We start from the raw sequence: 20,429 nt of genomic DNA, 5'->3' as shown, positions 1-20,429 counted from the left end.
AAATAAACTTAGAATTTCAATTTTCGAAACAAAAATCTCCCTTAAACGAAAAACTGCCTAAAAATTTGAAATTTACAAAAACTCGAAAAACGTAAAAAGTTAAGTTTAAAAATATAAAATTTTATTTTATTTTAGTTGAAGCTTAAAAAATATATACATAGATAAAAAAATTCTCAAAATATAAAATAAAATCAATATGTATATTTTCAAAAAATAAAACATACATTTCCAAAAAAAAAATATTCAAATGGAGAAAATTCCAAAATTAAAGTATTTTTAAAATAAAATTTTATGATGGCGAACAAAAAATTGAAGAAATCAGCAAACCTTATCAAAACGGTATTTTGGGGTTTTTGGGGTTGCGGATCTCAAATTTCGAATTTCGAAATGACAATTGATTTGATTAAAAAAAGTTGAAACAGCGGCAAATCGGCTGCACTTGATTGTAGTAGGTTGAATATGCAAATGGATAAGCAACAAGAGTTTAGCGCTGCGGACTTTGCACATCGATGATGCCGCTTCGATTCCTGCTGAGTTCTAGAAACAGAAGTCTGATGAGGAGATGTGGTGATCTCCGAAATAGCAGCTGTAACTGCTGCTGCTAAACTTTGTTTGCTTTTTGCAATTTTCCCAAAAAAAAAAAAAAAAAAAATCGTGGTACAAAGCTCAATAACAGTTAAAATAAAATTAATATGATTACTTTTCGGAAAAATAAATTTTCGAAGTTAAAGGGCCGTTTGCAGTTCTCAAGAAAAATCAGTTGAAATATTCTTCATTACATATTTCTGTTGCTTGAAAAAGTACTTTGCGGTTGCTGTAAATTTTCTTGAAGATATACATATGTAAAAGTATAGGAGCATTTTTTCATGAGAGCTGCGTACTGATTTCTTAAGAAATTGTGATAAAATAAAATTTCTTTTCCATTACTTGTGCGCTGCTTTATATGAATTTTTCGTACTTCTTCAGAGCTGCATACATATGAATTTAGGTTTTTGTTATTCTTCAAAAAAAAAAGTCCTCGAGTCCTTTTGTGAACCGTAACCACAAGTTTACAGGTTGTAATACGTAAGAAAATCGTACAAATTTATGAAAAATTTGGCGAAATGCCGAACGCCGAGCGGAAAATGTCTGGTAAATGAGTGTTTTATTTTTATTTTTTTCTTCCTCGATTGAATGTGTTTTTATATAGAATATAATGTAGTGGAAAGGTGGGCGTCAGCGAGAAAGTATACGCAAAGATTTATTGCTATTTTTCGTATTAGTCATCAATGGGGTTAAAAGACCCAAGGAAAACTGGATAATGAAATCATGTGAAGCAAAATATAAAAAAAACCTAAACCGATTTGGCATAAAAAAAAACTTAAAGCTAAACAAATAAAAAAAAAATAATGCTGAAAGTTAAAATAACAAAAATGAAATTAAATAATTTACGACATTCATTAATTTGCAATACCAATAAAAAAAAAATGGCTTTAGAAAAAGTAGAAACAACCACAATGTGTTAGATGAGGCAATTTTTGTCAACAAAACATTCCCATATTCCACATTCATCATTCATCAGCACATTAAATAATTATGTAATTATAATTTGAGTTTATTTCGGCTGCAATTTAAATTTTTTTTTTTTTTGTTTTTTGTTTCCTTTTTGTTTTTTTTTTTTTGCAACAAATTCGTCTTGCCCTCAGCCCGCCAATATTCTTCTTGGCACTTGCTTGCGTGTGTTTACAATTTTTGCTTTAATAAAATTTAACGATGTAACCACATAGCTACATACAAAAGTACACATGCATACATACATATGTACATGTGTATGTACGTTCATACACCGCACTCGTAAATAGGTTAATGTGCTTTGCTCGATATTGTAATATAAACATTTCAATTTTGAAATGAAAATATGTAGTTCCAAGGTTTTGTTTTTTTGCGCGCGGAAAGCGCTTAATTGATTGTAGAGATCTGTGTATTTCAATGCCAAATTGATTTATTAAAAACACGTATCCACACTACACTACACACCAACACGCTAACATACATAAATACTTGCCATAAAGGTGTGTAGCGAAATTTGTCTGGTTGAAAAGTGGGGTGGAAGGAGTGGCGTGAAAAATGTGGGAGTGTTTGAAAGGATGTTTGCATTAATTAAAAAATGTATTTTAAAATCATAAAATTGCATATAACTATTGCTAAAAAGTGTTTTCTATTTACTTTATTTTATTTCAATTAATTTTAGTTTTTATCTTTAAATTAAATTTTATTGGAACAAATGTTTAAAATCTACAAATCAGTAATGTAGTAAAGATAATTTTTGAAAAATGAAAAGAAAAATTACAAATTTTAATAACAAATCATTTTTAAAGAAAAAAATTAAAAATATATATAAAAAGACTTTAACAGAAAACTGTTTTAATGAAGTGTTCCATTCCAAAATTCCATTTCACACAATTTAGCGCACTATCATGGACTATGTTAATTTACAAAAAGGAGAAACTTTCAGATCCTAAAATAAAAATAGCATTCAATAAAAAACTTTATGCCAACAACAATCAATAAATAAAAAGTTAAAAAGAAATCTGAAAGATAGAGTGAAACAAATAGAAAGTAAAGGTTTTTAAAAAATAAATTAAAGTATATACAGTGCCTCAAACAAATGACCACTTGTTGATTTTTTTTTTTTTTTTGAATATTCGACCTAAGTTTTATTTATTTTTCTATAAAAATATCGTCCAAGCTTTAACCAAAATCATATACATAAATCACAGTTTCAAAATTTCATTTTCACTTTGATATGAATCTTTAGATACAATTTTAGTATAATGAAGTGCAATTTTGAAAGGGCTCAAAAATCGCGTTGGGTTTGGACACACCGTCCACCGTTTATAGAAATATAGCGAAAAAAATTTTGCTCGAAAAACATTGCGAATATTTAAAAAAATCAACACGTGATCATTTGTTAGAGTCACTGTATAAATCTTTGGGCATATTCTTGTTTTCGTACGCATCAAAAATCACGAAATTTTCCTGTCATTTTCTATACAAAAATTTAAAATTTTCGATTCGTACGAAAACAAGAATTGCCTCATTATCAATAATACTTTAAAATATTAAATTTTCCACCAAAATGGAAAATAATTACTATACACTAAAATTTCCAAAATTTTAATTTAACACAAGTATTTATGCATGTTTAAAAAAATTCAACAAACTTTCGTACACTTTTCTATCTATTTTAATTAAATTTCCTAGAAAGTTCCTGAGTATGCAGTTTGAATTCTAGTACAATAAAGTACACATTTTAAATTGCTAAAAATTACCGTTGACTCTTTAGGATATTTTTTGTCGAAGATGTTACGGGTTTTTTCTATATAAAAATAAATTTTTGCTTATTCGTTATATGGAAGCAAATGGTAGAAAAAATCTGAAAAATTAACAGAATAACCATATAGCCATTTGAAACTAAAATTCAATGGGCTACAAAACTGTAAATCTTTCTAGGAAATCTGATCAAAAAATCTCGAAATTTTTAAGAAAGCTTGTTAATTTTTTTAATATTGCGCAAAGTTTGAAATTTGGATCATTTACACGTTTTTTTTTGTTATCAACTATATTTTTATAAAGAAATAACCAAAATTGAATAACAAAAAAATAATGTCTTAAAACTTGTCAAAATTTGGTGCGGCTTTATTTTTTAGACCACTGTATGTACATACATATATAAGTGAAAATATAAAAAAAAATAATATTTAGGTTTTTGATTTTTCAGGTTGGGAAAATATTTTGCCACTTTAAATTTTATTTACTTACTGCCGGTTTCACGAAAGCAATTTAAGTAAAAAAATATTTTTTATCTGTCAGTTTCCATATTAAAATCGAATAAAAAATAATTTTTAACTCAAATTGCTTTCGTGAAACTGGCTATTACTATTTTATTAAATTAATTAATTTATTTTAAAATATTCCTCGTTGTCCATGTTTTAATAGAGCTTAAGTTTTTATTTTTTTCAAATCTTATTTTTATTTTTTACTTCTAATGCCATAATATCAATTTAATTAATGTTTTTCAATTGCTTTGTTAAAATTGTTTTCTTAATTTGTTTTTTTTTTCTGTTTTCAGCTTTGTTATATGGCCACAGCAATATTGACATCGTTAATGCAAGCAAACGCTTTCCATTTGAACATACACATGTATGTATGTTTAACTTTTTGATGACAAACAATATTTACAACAAGAACTCATTAGTGTCTGTATCAGTGTTTGTGTGTGTACATAAGTATGTATTATGAAAGTTGTTTATCTCTATGATTAGCTAAAAGGCTATATTTGCAAAATATATAAAAAAATTAGGTATAATAATTAAAAGAAAGCAAAGTCAGGAGTAAAAAATTGTGGTAAAAAATTACATAAAAATTTAAAAAACCAATAAAAATAATTAAAGTGAAAGGGGTCATTCCATGTCATAAATTTAGAAATGCCTTTTATCCATATTTCAGTAGTAACCGCTTGCTATATAACTACATTTCATTCATCTATTGAAAAATATTAACAAATTAGAAAGAAGCTTTAATTTTTGTCTCGAAACTTTTACTTAATACCTAATTATTTTACACCAGTCACAATGACCTGTCCTACCAGTCACAATTTTAGTTATTTTTAAACATTTCTATGAAGATTATATCAGCCAAATTTTTAATGAAAGCGAAAGCGTATAGTTTATAACAAAAAATCTGGCTTGAAAATTAAGTGTTTCGGCTAAAATTGCTCCTTTGTTCAGGTTCCTACCAGTCACATTCGTTCAAATAATTGTTACAAATAACTTAGAAATTGTTTGATATTTTTTAAAAGGAATTTTACACATTAGTTATTTATATATATTTTACAATAAATATAAATCACAACTGATAACATTCTGCAGTCAAATGTCCCGGAAATGCGGAATGGCCCAAAGTTAAACATAAAAAAGTAAAAACCAATAAAGAAATAAAAAAATAAAAAAAAAGAATAAAAAATAATATTCAACAATTTTATTGGGTTTTAGGTTGTTTAAATGAAAAATTATTGTGCAAAACAACAATAGCTTACAAATGTTAGTATTTATAGCTGCTATATCGGAGATCACCACATCTCTTCAGATTTCTTTATCGAGTTTTATGGGATGAAGAAGTCTCATGAAGAGACGTGGTGATCTCCTAAATAGGAGTTAAAACTTCTAGCGCTTGTAAAGTATTGTTGTATTCCACAATAATTTTTTTTTTTGAAAAACGGCCCCAAGCTCAATAAAATTTTTAAATATTACTTGTTATTAGGCCAGATAATGGCAAAAATAATAAAATAAATAAATAAAAATAAAAATAAAATAATAAAGAATATTAAAAAAAAATAATAAAAATGTTTTAACTAAAAAAGTTTATATCAAAAAGTTAAATACAAAGCAAAAGAAAGTGAAATCAGTGTCTATTGATAAAATCATGATACGAAAATTTGTAAGTGTAAGTGAGTAAGCTTCAATAGCATACATAATTGGCGATTTTACTATTGATAACAAGCATATCTTCCACAAAAATCGGTAAGTTATCTACACGTACATACATTTTTCCCCATACATATACACTTCGTGCCATAATTATAAGCGCACCACATATTGAAAAGTTTTAACAATTTATCTTGTTGTTTAAATTTATTTTTATTTTTTTTTATAAAAATATAGTTTATTTAAATCCAAGTTTCAAACCATGTGCAATTATTTGAAAAAAAATTCAACAAACTTTTTTAAAAATTTCGAGCTTTTTAATTAAATTTCTTAGAAAGATTAGATATATGGAGAAAATGAGCAACAACCTCAACAAAAAAAAACTCCAATCAGTAAAACTGGTCAATATGTGTGCTGCGCTTATAATTATGATCACGGAGTGTTTTTATGAAATAGCTTCAAATTTATTTATAATTTTTGTTTGGGCTAGATTTTTTGAATTTTGGTCCTTAAAGCTTAGAATCCAGCTCTCAAGAAAAATCACAAGAAATATTTTTCATTATTCCTGTTGATTGAAAAAGCACTTTGCTTTTGCTGCAAATTTTCTTGAAGAAATAAATATACAAGTAATTTTTTCTTGAGAGCTTCAAACTGATATAAGAAATTTTCATAGAAAAAATGTCTTTTCCATTCTTGTAAGCCATTTTAAATGATTTTTTCATGCTAATGAAAATTTCAAAATTTAATTTTTTTCTGACATATCAAAAATTTCGAATTTGTCAAATCAGACATCAAATTTTTTACTTCGTTTTATTTGAGAACCGGACTAACATTTCAAAAATTTCCAGTGCTATAGCTTTGATAGTTGAGGAGCATTTTTTAAGTTTTCATTATTTTATGTACATTTTTGTTTGTAAACTTGGAGTGAAAAAAATATAAAACTTATTAATCTACATATATGCTACTCGCTTTCGTTTGCAGCAAATTTCATTAAAATAAGGCTAGAATCAGTTAAGCATAGGCCTTTGAGTAAATGACCGTCAAACGGAAAATGTTTTGATGTTTCTTTTTTTCTTGAGATGCTATTTTTTCAGGCATTGCACACTCGGTTATTAAATTTTTTCTTCATCCCATTTATGAGCATGAGCATTGCGCTGATTTTTCCGAAATTTTGAGGCCGATATCTTCTATATTCACAGAGCTATAGTTTACGATGCACTGGCGAGATTTTTTTACGTTTTTATATTTTAGCATTTTTAAAAAAATATTTTGTTTAGAAGCTTATCTGTAAAACTCGAACTAGGAATATTTTTTTTAAGCTAACTTCGTATTGCTAAAGACGAAAATTGAAAATTATTTATATTTAAATTATAATTTGTTCAATTTGAGGGAACCATGGCGTGGTTACACACCAAATTTGAACAAATACTAGAAGACTTAAATAGCTGGAAAATATGAACTTTGAATTGTGATTAAAAACACACAGCTTCACTTCAACGACTATCATAAGTTATAAAAATTATTAAAATTTAAAAAAAATATGCATAAAAAATACTAAAAATAAAAAATGTGAAAATATGGAATTCTCGAACATTTTTATAGACAAAATTAAAAAAAATTAAAATTTTTGAAAAAATTCTCTAACACTATGTACTACAGATTTCAAAAAATCAACTATTTAATAGGAGTTATAGATTTACAGCCAATTTCATGAAAGCAATTTAAGTGAAAAATTATTTTAATTTTTTGTAATTAATATGGAAATTGACAGAAAATAAAAAAATAATTTTCCATTTAAATTGCTGCTGAAACCGGATGTTAAGGATTAATCTAATGTCGTTTTCGAAAATTTCAGTAGAATCGTGAAACAGTTACTAAATTAACAACGCTGTTGGGAATAAAGAAATACACTTGGTTAATTTCGTTATTATTTGTATTTTATTTTTAAATTTCTTTCTCTCGCCCAAACGGTTGGCGCTAATAACGCGCTACATTTGAGCATCCCTAAATGGCAATAAAAACCGATTTTTACGCGTTTAAGAATTCAGAAATTTCCAAAGTGTTAGCTATCAAAATATAGCAGAAGCGAATAAAAACCGGTTAATTACAATACACCTAACCATAATTGGTAAAAATCGCGGAAATCACTACCACTGTGTGAGTGTCATAAGCTGGCTATTTATAATATGAACTCTACCACACAGATCAGGTGTGAATGCTTGCCGCACCGCTCAACCGTTTGGCCGACCGAATTGCCGGCCACATTTGGCGGTCACAGCCACTTGACCTACGCGCATGTTTTCATATTTTGCCACTTTAAAATCGCTTGAAATAGTATGAGCCAGTGTTATAGGGGCAAACGGGGTACATATGTATGTAAACTCAGCTATTTGCCACTTTTACGAAGGTGTGCGGGCGTCTCTTACGGCGTGAAAACGATAAAAATTGAATGAATGGAATTAAATGAATGCGGCACAGGTTTTTGTTTTGGCTGACATTTATGGAGTGAGTGCGTTGCTATTTTATACTAACACATGTTTGAACTTATTGTTATGTTTTTATTTATTTGTTTTTGTTGTTGTACAGTTTATTGCTCAATAGTTTATGACGCAATGCGTAGGCGCCAGTTGTTGACATTTCCAACGGCAATCGTTAGAGGAGGGAAAATTTAAGAAAAAGCTTAAATATGGTTCACATTTTTAATATAATTCAATTTTCATATAATTTTTTAGTTGAATACGTTTTTTTTTGTTTAGACAACCATAATCAAGCATTAAAACTAATAAAAAAAGTGAAAGCAAAAAATTTACTTGATATTCATTCATTTTGAATTTGAACGTTGGTGATTTTTGAAAGCGTTTTGTTATTTTTTTAATACTGTATGTTAAAGATAAAATCAGTAGGCGGCCATAAATAAAACATACAATACGGTTTTTCTGTGTTCGTAAATTTTCGATTTTTTCGACCAATTTCACATTTTTAAATTTATATTTTTTTCTACTGTTGAATTGACTTTTTCATTCAAATTAAAAATTTGTTTACTTAATATTAGTTTTTTGTTGCTCTTTTGATTTTTATTTGTTTGGGAAAAAAGTTTAATTTTCATTAATGAGAAAAATTAAGATTTTATGCTTTAACTTTATTTTACATTATATACATTTACATTTGCATTTATTTATAGTTTTATTTACATTTTATGCTTTTCAAAATTACAAATTAAAACTTATGAATAATAAGAAACCGTCGGATTGAAAATACATACATACATAAAAACTAAAAACATTTAAATAATGAAAGTATACAAAATTTAAAATTTATTTTTCTACTTTTGACTAATATTTGCTTTTTTACATTTTCTTTGATTTTTTTATGAAAAAGAAAAAATCAGACAGAAATTTAATATTTATTCCGTTTTTTTCTTTTAATATTAAATTTTTTCCTTGTAAATCTTTTTTGCTTTCCACAAACATTTTTCAATAAGACTGTTGAAAAAATAAACATTTAAAGGCCCTGAAAAAAACATTTGGAAAATTTCAAATTTAAAAATGAAAAAATTAAAAATTACAAATTAAAAAAGCAATATATAAATTTTTTAATATGAATTTTTAAATTTTTTTATTTTCTGATTTACAGTTTTGCAATCAGTAGTTTATGGCAGCTTGTGTAGGTGGCAGTAGTTGGCATTTGAAAAGAAAAAGAAAACATAAGAAACTAAAAGAACTAAGAAAAATAATTCAAAGAAAAAATTAAAATTGTAATGGATTTGCGGCTTAATGAGACAGATGACATAAGACAGATGTTTACTGTCAAACCACAAATGTAAATTTGTGACATACTGATATGGACTTTTGCAGGTTTTCGATTATTTTACGCTTTGACAAAAGCGCCAAGCAGCCAAAAATAATAATCATCGGCAGCAACAGCTAAAAAAATAATTACCACAAATTATGAGCTACGCGCTACTTGTTGCTGGCTGTTGGCTTCTGGCCGCTGGCTGCTGGCTTCTGACTGGCGGCTGTTGACTGTATCAACTGGCACACATCTGGTTAAAGTTTCACCATATGCTCTAGTCGTTTAATATTTCTCAGCTTCTGCAGCCCTTGTGGTTGGATATTACTCTTTGCTTCAATGACGCTTTGCGCAAGCATATAAAAATAGTATAACACATACATATACATTAGGGCGGGTCGATTTGTAGGGGCCGAAAAAAATTTACAGAGGCACATCGCGATTATGATTATTTTGGTCATTTCAAGCATTTGGGAAAGTAAAATTTCATAGATTTTCGCAACAATATTCTCGATTTTCGGAAAAAAGGCGTTAAAATTAAAAAAAAAGTACGGAAGCGCCCTCTGGCGGCCCTCAGAAGCAAAAAATTACTGCCAGAAATGGATTCCTCAAATCCAAAAACCCCCAGATACACATTTTGGCTAGTTTTCAATACAACTGTTTCAACAGGTGAGCCACTTTTTGAAAAAAAACCTAGATAGAAAAAATCGCTGGCTCGAAATTCATTTTAGACCTATTGGTTCTTGGCGAAAATTGCTGAAATTACCCAAATAACCATAATCGCGATGTGCTTTTGATGCAATAAATTTGACCCGCCCTAATATACATACATATGTATGTGTCATGAAAACATGAATGTATCTACAAATGTTGAAATAATCAGCAACCGTTTTTTCTTGTTCCCTTTTTGTGTATTAATTTCTACTGGTTCTTCTTGCAAAAAATTGTAAACAAATCGGTTCGGAGTTCTGCTTGCCTCCACTCTCAAGTGCCCCATAAACAAGTGTCTCGCGTTAAAACCCTAAATTGCTTAGTATTCTAGGAAAAAAGTATGCAACACAAGTACATGACTATGTATTCCGATTAGCCTTCAATGAAATATTCATCGCTGAGTTTCATGTGAAGTTTAAAAAATATACATATATATACGCCAATTAGAGTGTCAGCCAAAAAAGGTAACCAAGCGCACATTTTTCCATTGAATTGTCAAATAATATTCGCTTTATAAAGTAATAAATATGTACTTTGAAAATAAATAGAAAAAATGTTGCCTGCATAAATTACATGCTTGTTGTTGAAAATTTAATTCAATTCAATGCTCCTTCCTCTACAACAACTCAATTTTTAGCTGGAAATTCTCATGTGACCGGCTGCGTTATCTAATATGCGTGAGTAAAATAAATACATAAATGTTAATTGTAGCTACTGCATCGCCGAAGAGCGCTGAAGTGTATTAGAAACAAAAATTAATTTAAAAAAAGTTTAGAAATGTGGTCTCTGGAGGCTTGGACGTGAAACAGGTTTCCTATTGATTGACGGAATTATCGATATTATTTTCGATAAATTTATCGATTTTCATATACATTAATCGAATTGTTTGGGTTAATAGAAGTTGGTTTGACATATGTATCGATATTAGTGTAGTTATCGATACATATGTATATATCGATTTCTTTGTGATATAGTTATCTATATAAATATGGAAGTTAGCGTGATATATTTATTGTTATTAGTATAGCCACCGGTACATAACAAGTGTTTGGCCGAGCTTCTCCAATTTGTGGTGTGCGCCTTAATGTTCTTACAAACAATAGAGGGACCTACTCCGCCTCCGAACGGCAATTGAATTTTATGAGCAACTTTTTCCAAGCAGAAATACACTCGGAGGCTTGCCAGTGCCCGCCCGGCGGTGACCGGTGTTAGAAAGAAACTTCTTCTAATTTAGATGCTGCCCGGACCATGGATCGAACCCAGGTCCTACGGAGTGGTATAGGTACCTCTATAGTTATCGATACATATGTATGTATACATTTTAATCGATTTATTTGCGATATTATTTATGTCGCATATTTATCGATAACGTGCGAGCAATTGCTATCGATGTCATATGTTGTCATTGTTTGAAAGAAAATGCGTAACATCAAGTTCATACTTGCTTACTTTACTTTATTATACTAAAATTTACTAAAATATTCTGATTAGAAAGTTTGATATTTTGATGAAACCTTCTTAAAATTTTCCAAATTTTTCCACAAAGTTTAAAATTTGGACTCTTATGGTTTTAACTAGATATTGAGCCATACTTTTATAAAAAAGTAGGTTTAGACATAAATTTTGTTCTATAAAAATGTGTTTGTTGGGCAGATACATTTTAAAACCTACTTGAGACAAAAGAAAAATAGTCTAAACTGGTCAAAATGTCGTGTCTTTATTATTTCGGCCATGGGTCACACGCTTAAAAAACATTATTGACAAAAAAAAAAATCAAAAACAAAAATTAAAGTTTAAAAACATATTAAAAAGTAAATTTATTTGCATGCATACCTACGTACGTATGTATGTACAGTATATATTTTTTCATCAAAAATAATTTTGTTTTTAAAAAACTAAAAATTAAAACAATACGGCAAAAATATGAAGTAAAAAAATATTAAATTTTTTTTCTACTCACCTGTTGAGCGACAGGATCTAAAATGCTCTCGATGGTTTTTGTATGAAAAACGGGCATTTTTTGTTTTAATTTTGTTTCACTCCACAAAATGAAACTGAAATGTAGCTTGTGTTTTGTTCAGTAAGGATAATTCAAATACGTTTTTTAAAAAAGAGCTTCCGAAATTTTCTTTACAATAAATTTTAAACTATTTCACTTTATTTCTTTTTGAATATTTTTGCTTTGCGTTGTTGACATGCGATGTGCTAAAATGAATAAATTGACAAAAAACAATAGTTATAAATAAAATTGAATTTTTTTTTCATAATTCTTTTAACTTTATTTGTATAAAAACGTGTCTTTTCAATTCGAGTTTATCAAAATTTAAAACTTTTATTTTTTTATCAATGATTTTCATTTCGAATTTTCTATGATAATTTCTGCTGTTTTAAATGCTGCGTGCTATTTTTGCTACTGCTTCACAAAATTTATAGACTTTTGTTTTCAGTTTTAGGTCAGAATGAATTAGAAGCGTTGGCGTATTTGTAAGTTTTTCTTGGTGTTTTTTTTACTGTATATTAAAGCTAAAGGTGGGCGAGGCAGCACATAAATTTGCGCTAGTATTTTGTTTTTTTAATTAGTAAGTGTTCGATTTTTTCGACCAATTTCACAAAATCTTTCAATTTAAATTTATTCTACTTTTAAATCGAATATTTACATTTCATAATGTGCACTTGTATCGCTTCAATTTAGTTGTTATTGCCATAGTTACTTAAAATGTGCATTTCTATTTTAAGTTTTATGCTTGTTTGCTTCCCGTACGTTCGTTAATTTTATTACTCGTTGAAATTTAATTTTATTCATAAACATTTTTTTGTTACTGTACTCCACCATCTGCTTGTTTTTCGTGCATCACTGACTGCCACCTGTCTGCCTCCGCACAACAGAACATTTAGTTATACGAGTATTGTTTCTAAATTTTTGCCAAAAAAATGTTATTCCTTTTTATTTCCGAATATTATGTCATGCAATCGAATGCTGGCTGTTGTTAGTAGATACACGTACATATTTAAGAATTATTGCTGAATGAGCGAAGAGCCAGAGATTCAGATTGTGAAAAAAAATTAAATAAACAAGCAAAGCAAGGCGAATATATAAGGTGGTATCGATTGAACAAATACAACAATTACTTGTATTTGGTTTTTGCTTTTAGCGGGCCATTGTCAAATTTCAGCTATTCTTCCCCGAATGAAAAAGGGCGACAGAAAATGCAAACACTCTCCCGTTTTCACTCACTCACTAACGAAATTCAAAATTTTGACAATCAAACGCTACTCACAGCTGATGAAACAACACCACCTTATATAAATTCGCCTTGAAGCAAAGTTTGCAAAGGAAATTTTGGGGACTTGTGATGGATAAAAATTTGTTTTGATTTCTGTAGATTTTTAGCTTTAATCGTTTGAATTTTGAATATGCTTTTCTCCGGCTTTTTTCGTTTTACTTTTATTTAATTTTTTATTTTTCGTACAAATTTTTCCTTTATATATTTTTTATTCAATTCTAAAAGCATTTTTGATTTCGTTTTCTTTCTTAATTTATTTCATAGATATTTTATTATTCATTATTTTTTCTTAATTTTTATTTTTTCATGTTTTTTTTTAAGTTGCAACATTTTTACTTTTAATATTCTTCTATTAAAATTTTTTTAGTTTTAATATTTCTTATTTTTTAGATATTTTTTTATTATTTTTTAATTCTTTTATTTAAAATTTGTTTATTTTATTTTTAAATTTTACTTTATACATAAGTATGTATATTTTTCATACCTTTATTAGTCAATTATTTAAATTTTTGTCTCGCTAATTTTCGAGCTCACTTTCCGGTCTGCATTCTTTGCACTACTCACTACAATTACTCAGCGCCGTCTGTCTATCGTTCGGTCATAGCGTGATTGCTTTCACCGAATGCACCGATGAATCAGCAGAATCAGACCAATTCACAAGCCAAAACAGCGCCCACTACTAATACTTCCGCTCCCGTCAAACCTATAACCTCCTGCCTGAATTCTTCCCACAAACTATGTAGCGTCTGCCTTTGTTTTGAATTTTCTTGTAGACTGCATAGTCAACATAAACACCAAGGGTGCTGTGATTTCACAGAGCAATGACGTGTCACGTGACGTCATTTTGAGACAAAAATCGAAGCGGTCGATGTGTAGTCATAGCTTCAACGCAAAATATTTGATTCTATTAAGTGATTAGAACGACATTACAATTAATAAAAATAAAAGTATTCAGATGGCTCGCAATACACAGACACACACAAGGTACAAATGCGCTAAATTTTTGGCTATATTTGTATGTATGTATAGTGGGTGTGCATGTGTGTTTATCTTCCTGTGCGCTGCATGAAATCGAAAGCGAAAGCAAAAATAGGCGCAGCTTTTGTTTATAATTCTATCTACTACCAGCAGAGCGGATATGTGTCGAAGTGCAACACCATACTCGGCGCCAAATCCAAACAATTTAGGTAGCAGAGTTAGAAAAAAAAAATACAACAACGAAAGTGAAAATTTACCCGGAAAATGTTACGTAGCATTTGATTGTATCTACATACATATATCCACAGTGGGCTCACCTACTCCCTCGCTATCTTTTACGTAGCATTAAACTATTCTATAGCCACTGGTATTGAATTCTTTATTATTCTATATAAAATTTTTGCGGTCATGCCGCAATGTCTATCACCGCTGACTGACAGCTTTGCGGCAGCTGTTTGCGCATTTTTTTCGCATAGAAATGAATGTAAATAACTTACGTTTGAATATATATTTACATACATACATATGTACCTATGGATGTACGTGCGTTTGCCATTTAAGCAGATATCGAGACCCACAAATCAAAATATTGAATGGGGAAGCCATATATGGAGGTGTGTTTTATATTAAAATGCAAAACAAAAAAAAAAAACAGAAATGAGAAACTCATACAAAGCAATAAATTATGGCATACAAATTTTGCATATGAAAGAGCTGCGATGACAGTGTTATGAATACAGTGGGCAGTTAGCCGGCAAAAAAGGTAGAAAGTATGTAATTGAAATTAATGTAGATAAGGATTTTGTGCTGAAAAATGAAGGTAGAAGTCGATTTAATAACCAAAAATGTTTTGGAATTTGTTTGATAAATTTTAAATTTTAATTTAAACTTCTCAAAAATAAATTTTCTTTTTTATATTTTAGTGGTTAAGCTATGAAAATTTATGATTATCATAAAACTTGTTTCTTGTTAAATTTTTGTTTTCTTATAAATTTTTTAATATTTTTAAGCAAATTTTATTTTGTAGTCTGCTGAAACAATTTTTTATATATATGTATTAGTATGGATCATATTTGTTTTACTAAATTTATGGTATTTTCTGATTCTGCAGATAATTCTAAGAGAAAGTGTAGAAGAAACCATGGGCGGAAATGAGTTTCGAGCGTGCGCATTTTTAAATGAAAAAATTATCTTTTCACGATATTTAATTTTTCACATTTTCTTAAAACTTTTGCATATAAAATGACTGTATTTTAATTTCTTACATTTACTTAATTTTTTATTTATCCATAAATATTGTTGCAAATACAAAAAAAGGCCCAACATCGTCAGCAAATAAATTGGTAAAAATCAACCGTAAGTCCTAAGCTAATTGCGCGAAAGTGTGTTGATTTTTTTATGTTATAGAAAGTTTGATATTTGAATTTATGTGATTTTTGTTAAAGAGTCAACAATATCTTTACAAACAAAAATAAATAAAATTAAATACGTACCAAACAAAAACTAATTTTAAAACTTGTCAATATGCGGTACGTTTATAATTTTGAGAAAATTTGATTTTTTCTTTTAAAAATGCGCAGGCTAGAAACTCATTTCTGAGTTATAGTTTCTTCCACATTTGCTCTTAAAACTATCTATAGACACCGAAAATACCATACGATTTGTCGAAAAATTTCGTCCGAACAATTTGACCCATCCTAATAGGCATGTATATAAAATTTTCAATAATACTTATAGCTGGAATTTCCATCACCAGTGATGCCTAAAAAAACATGTGAATTTTATGTGTGCAGTTTTATGACTATTATTTGCTTTTACTAAGCTTAAAAGAATAATTCGTACCTATCGAGCCCTAACCGCCAAAATAACCTAAGAGAAATTTTTTTCAAAATTTTACTTTTGAAGCAGAAATATTCCTAGAACATCTATATGCATTTCTGCATCAAAATTAAAATTTTGAAAAAAAAGTCGCTTACGTTATTTTGGCGGTTAGGGCCCGCTATGCATCTTGAAAAACCTGACCTTTGAATCTCGCATGCTGTACAAAAGTACTACTCATTTACCTGCTAATACTTCAATCACCTCTCTTTTCACTACATTGTCGCCCAAAAACACCCAGTCCCAGTGACATTGGTAAACGCTGTAGCGGCGATGCTGTCATTTGTTGACATTTCGCTTAGACATTGGGTTTTCCTTATTATTATTTTTTTCTGCTAGTAGCTTATGTTTTGTGTGGCTTGCCTATTTTTTATGCATATAAATTTTTTTATTTGTTTTTAATAATCGCAACTGTCAACTGCCTAAAACACTTGGTAGCTTTGCTAAAGTGACAGATGACTAAGCTGCTTGGAAATATGTACTGCGGTGTTTGTTTTTTTTTATTTTGTGACAAAAATATATATATTCATACTTATTCATTGTTTACATATCGCACACCGTCTTCAAAAGGGGCACAGCTCAAAATTACTCGTTTGTTAGAAAATGCGAAAAATTATTCTTAGCGCATGATAGTATAATGTAAAGTCCTTAGGTTTTTAACAGATTATAACAAAAATTTGCTCCAGCTTTTGCTGAAAGGTAAATAAAAGCTATGTGCACATTTTTGGCGCATAATTTCAAATTTGCCAAATTTTGAGTTGTGCCTCTTTTGAAGACGGTGTGCAATATGTACACTCTTACAAGAAGTGAGCAAGTTTATTTAGTGGCCTGTTGTAAATGTAATAATTGTGTTGCTCAAGATTTTATCACTGTACATTAACTGTGTGCATTTTGTGTGGCAAATGTCCAACAACAGCAGATAAAAAAATTATTGTAAACATGCAAATAAGTCGTGGGCTTTGTTTTGGTGTAGCAGAGGAAATATGTTGATATTATTAGTGTGAATATGTATTATTTCAGGCATCAGTTGTTTATTTTATATCAAAGTTATTTTAGTGCAGGGCCCAAATCTTTTAAATTTTAAAGTGCTTACGGCCAGCAAAATGAAGTTCACTTCAACAAGAAATGGGAAGTATAGGCATGGCGAGTTTCAAAAATTGGAGGAGACCTCCAAATCTGAACTCAACCAGTCACAACCAGTTTTCACATTTCTTGTTAAATTAGAGACTTGTATGTACACACATACATACTCATGTACACAAATTCCAAAATAGTAAGCGAAACTATGTATGTATTACAGCTGCATTCAATTGTTTTGCCAGATAAGTAAAAATTAAGAGATTACTCTAAATTTCTTCACCTCTACATCTATTGTTGCTCAAAAGCCAACCTACAACTTTCACCTTAAACTTTCTTAATCTTTTTTGTATACTCAAATACTGCTATTGTTAAAGTTTGTCAAACCAAAGATTTCACACAACTCGATCATCTTTCGTTGGACGCTTATGCAAAACCCCAACGCCGCGATCTGCATACCACTCCTCACTTACCCCCTATATACATACATACAAAGCCAGCAGTAGTCGAATAATGGCGCAAACAAAAGCAGCAAACGAAAATTAAAATAGTTCCCTCTACAAAGAAATTGCATGAAAAAAATGGGGAGCAAGTGAGAGAGAGATAAAGGGAGAGTGTGCGCCAAAAGTTTAACAAACCAAATTAAAGATAAGCCGGGAGTGGCGCAAGAGTAATGCGAGAGCTAAATAATACCCACAGAAGACCAGATCATGTGAGTGTGAGTGCGAAGCACATACAGTGTTCTTAAATGCAACTCAGCAGGAAAAATCTGAACTAAATTTTATGGCCTTGACTGCCCGGTAAACACCCCAACTGCTTTATTGGTCACATGCATTTAACAGGCGGACGATAACGATGTTTAACCTGCAGTTAGTGTTAACCAGACATTGAGTAAGCGACCCATAAACTAGTGGAACAAATTTCTGGTTTAGAATTAGTACGACATTGAAAAATTCGAATCACTCTAGATTTCAAGCCTACGAAATATGGTTTTAAGGACAAAAAAACGTAAACACCTCGTCTTAATAAAAAAGACTTGTATATTTTTATAATTTTTGGCTCTCTGACACCGAATCTTAAGTAAGAGTTCACAAGTGAACTTGTTTTTTCGCTAGCCTCAAACCTTTTTCTTTATACATATGTATAAAAATAATAGTGTTTTTTTTTGAGGTTGGAAAAAAATATCCAACTTTCGAGTTCTGACTTTAGTTTTGGATAAAGTGACCCAAAGCATTTAAGTGTTGACTAGTCTTTTTTGTCGTATAAATATTTATTTTTTTTTTATCGAGACGAGATTGTTCAATTCTTATCAATTTTCAATTCAAATCTTGGCTCGCCGAGGCCGAATTTAAAGTCAGTATTCAAAATTTGGCTAATTTTTTGTTCCTAACTCAAAAAATTAAATATATTGGTACAGTTTATCAGTTCTTTTTGACGTTGGTATGAAACAAAAATACATTTGGCCAAGTTAGATTGGCCAATCTACTTCGTCGGACAAAAAAAAAGGGGTTTGGAAACACAACCCTTAATGGCTCTAGGTCGCTGAATTCTAGTATGAAATGCTCTAAAAAAATTAGCCGAAGCAGTTAGTTTTGTTGGATCAGAAAATAATTTAGCCAACTTTTGAGTAGTGTAAGATTTGAAGGCTGAATCAGAAGTCAGTACTAAAAATTAGCACATTTGTTATTTCTAACCTAAAACATAGCTTTCATGACTAAATTAATTGAATTAGTATATTTTTTATGTTAAACAACTGCAGATATTTAGAATTCTGTAGCGTCGTATGATCAGCTGGGGTGGTAATTTTGATTTGCATGTGTTGCTGTGTAAAATTACAAAATTTTAGAAAGTAAAAAAATTTAAGGAAAGATATCTGTTGAAAAATTACTTCCTAGTTATGCCGAAAATTCGAAGCGAATATCTCAAAAATGATGCGCTAGAGATCGATCTACTTCATTAGCGTTAGCAAAACAAAGCGATACAGAGCCTAGTAGTTTTCAACTGCCGAAAAAGGGGTGCAGCTTTCTAAGATATCTATGCGTAAGATTCCTTGAGTTCATTACTTTTATGTAGTTCTAGATTCACCGGTTCGGTGTTACTAAATTTCTTACAGGGATTACAGGGAACCGTACTGAATATCTACTTATGTTTGTTTCTTTGTATGTAGCCTATGCGGGCGATAAAAATGTGTACTGGGCGCATTTTCAGTATTTTAGTATTCGATTTTATTTTAACTTTTTTCTGTTTTTGTTTTTTTGGTTATTTCATTAGTGCTGTGACTCATCTGCCTGGCTGCGGTTGGCTAGCGTTGATGGAAATGGCAGCAATAGTAAGTAAGTAAACAGCAGGAAGGTAGTCAGTCAGCCAGCCTGATTAACGAGTGGCTAACTAGGCGGCAGGGAGCACAATTTGACACGATCGAAAGCGAATGCACGCGGACACTCGTTTATATGTATCTATGTATATATAAATGCATTTCTTTAGCTGCGGGTCGCAAGATTATTTTATTATATGGAAATTTCGTTGTTGGTGTAGACACAAAATTTCGGAATTTTCACTTTCGGTAGGTGGCAGCATTTACATATGTACATATGAATACGTATGAATTTCGGCGAGTTCACGCTATGCGCGCGCTATTTTTGGAATTATGCTTTGAAGCATGCTTGGTGTGTGTTTTTCTATGCACCGAATATACAAATTTATGTATACCCAAAGTTTTGTAAGATCATGTTTTTGTTTCAATATGTTTTTGCCCTTTTTAAGGCCCACTACACGTCAGTGGCTATTTTTAGTACATTTTTATAATTCTGTTGTGTACATTTTCGTAGCGAAGATTTTTTATATCTAATTCAAGATTTTGAATTTAGGTAAATATATTTTTCTCTGTTTATTCACACATTTCACTTGAATTTATTTCGTCCACAATTCGAAATTTTACTCCTAAACGTTCTTTTAACCACTGCAACATCAACAACAACAGCAATAGCAGCAGCAACACTAATGGCAAATAACTTTTTATATCTTTATTTAATTAAACTCAATTGGTTTAAATTTTGTTATTTTTTCCGCGTTTTGTTTGCTTTTTTCACTTCGCTTCTTTTGCTGCTTTTTCTTCTTCTCGTTTGCTCTTAATAAATTCTGCCTGCATAATTTGTCACACAACACCATCACTAAGAAATCCCTCCCACTAGTGCACTACCGTTACACAAATACCCACCACTTACTCGCCCAAGCGCTCCAGTCAAAC

General features: G+C 29.9%; 2 protein-coding genes and 1 long non-coding RNA gene across 6 annotated transcripts in view; 2 read left to right on the top strand and 1 right to left on the bottom strand.

The window, feature by feature from the left end:
- The window catches only part of LOC118748593 (serine/threonine-protein phosphatase Pgam5, mitochondrial), a 13,075-nt gene extending 7,798 nt beyond the window's left edge, over window positions 1-5,277 (top strand). The window contains exon 3 of the transcript XR_004994065.1: window positions 4,112-5,277. The gene's annotated coding sequence lies outside the window, so the exon portion shown is untranslated. The remainder of the gene's footprint in view (window positions 1-4,111) is intronic.
- Window positions 1-20,429, bottom strand: part of LOC118748578 (vinculin) — a 24,360-nt gene extending 3,931 nt beyond the window's left edge. Inside the window, exons 1-2 of one of the 4 annotated variants that reach the window (XM_036483111.1) lie at window positions 20,400-20,429; window positions 11,926-12,170 (exon numbers count right to left, since the gene is read on the bottom strand). In XM_036483111.1, coding sequence (XP_036339004.1) covers window positions 11,926-11,982 — 57 coding nt within the window. In that variant the 5' untranslated portion in view covers window positions 11,983-12,170; window positions 20,400-20,429. Of the gene's footprint in view, window positions 1-11,925; window positions 12,171-12,622; window positions 13,013-13,733; window positions 14,135-20,271 lie in introns of those variants that run through there. The other 3 variants (XM_036483112.1, XM_036483114.1, XM_036483113.1) reach the window with 3 other exon arrangements.
- The window catches only part of LOC118748596, a 165,234-nt gene continuing 150,189 nt past the window's right edge, over window positions 5,385-20,429 (top strand). The window contains exon 1 of the long non-coding RNA XR_004994066.1: window positions 5,385-5,561. This is a non-coding gene — a long non-coding RNA (uncharacterized LOC118748596). The remainder of the gene's footprint in view (window positions 5,562-20,429) is intronic.

Source organism: Rhagoletis pomonella, unplaced genomic scaffold, assembly GCF_013731165.1.
Source record: "Rhagoletis pomonella isolate Grant_MI unplaced genomic scaffold, Rhpom_1.0 Rhpom_scaffold_00013, whole genome shotgun sequence".
Classification (NCBI taxonomy): Eukaryota; Metazoa; Arthropoda; class Insecta; order Diptera; family Tephritidae; genus Rhagoletis; species Rhagoletis pomonella.
This window is presented reverse-complemented; position numbering and strand designations above follow the sequence as displayed.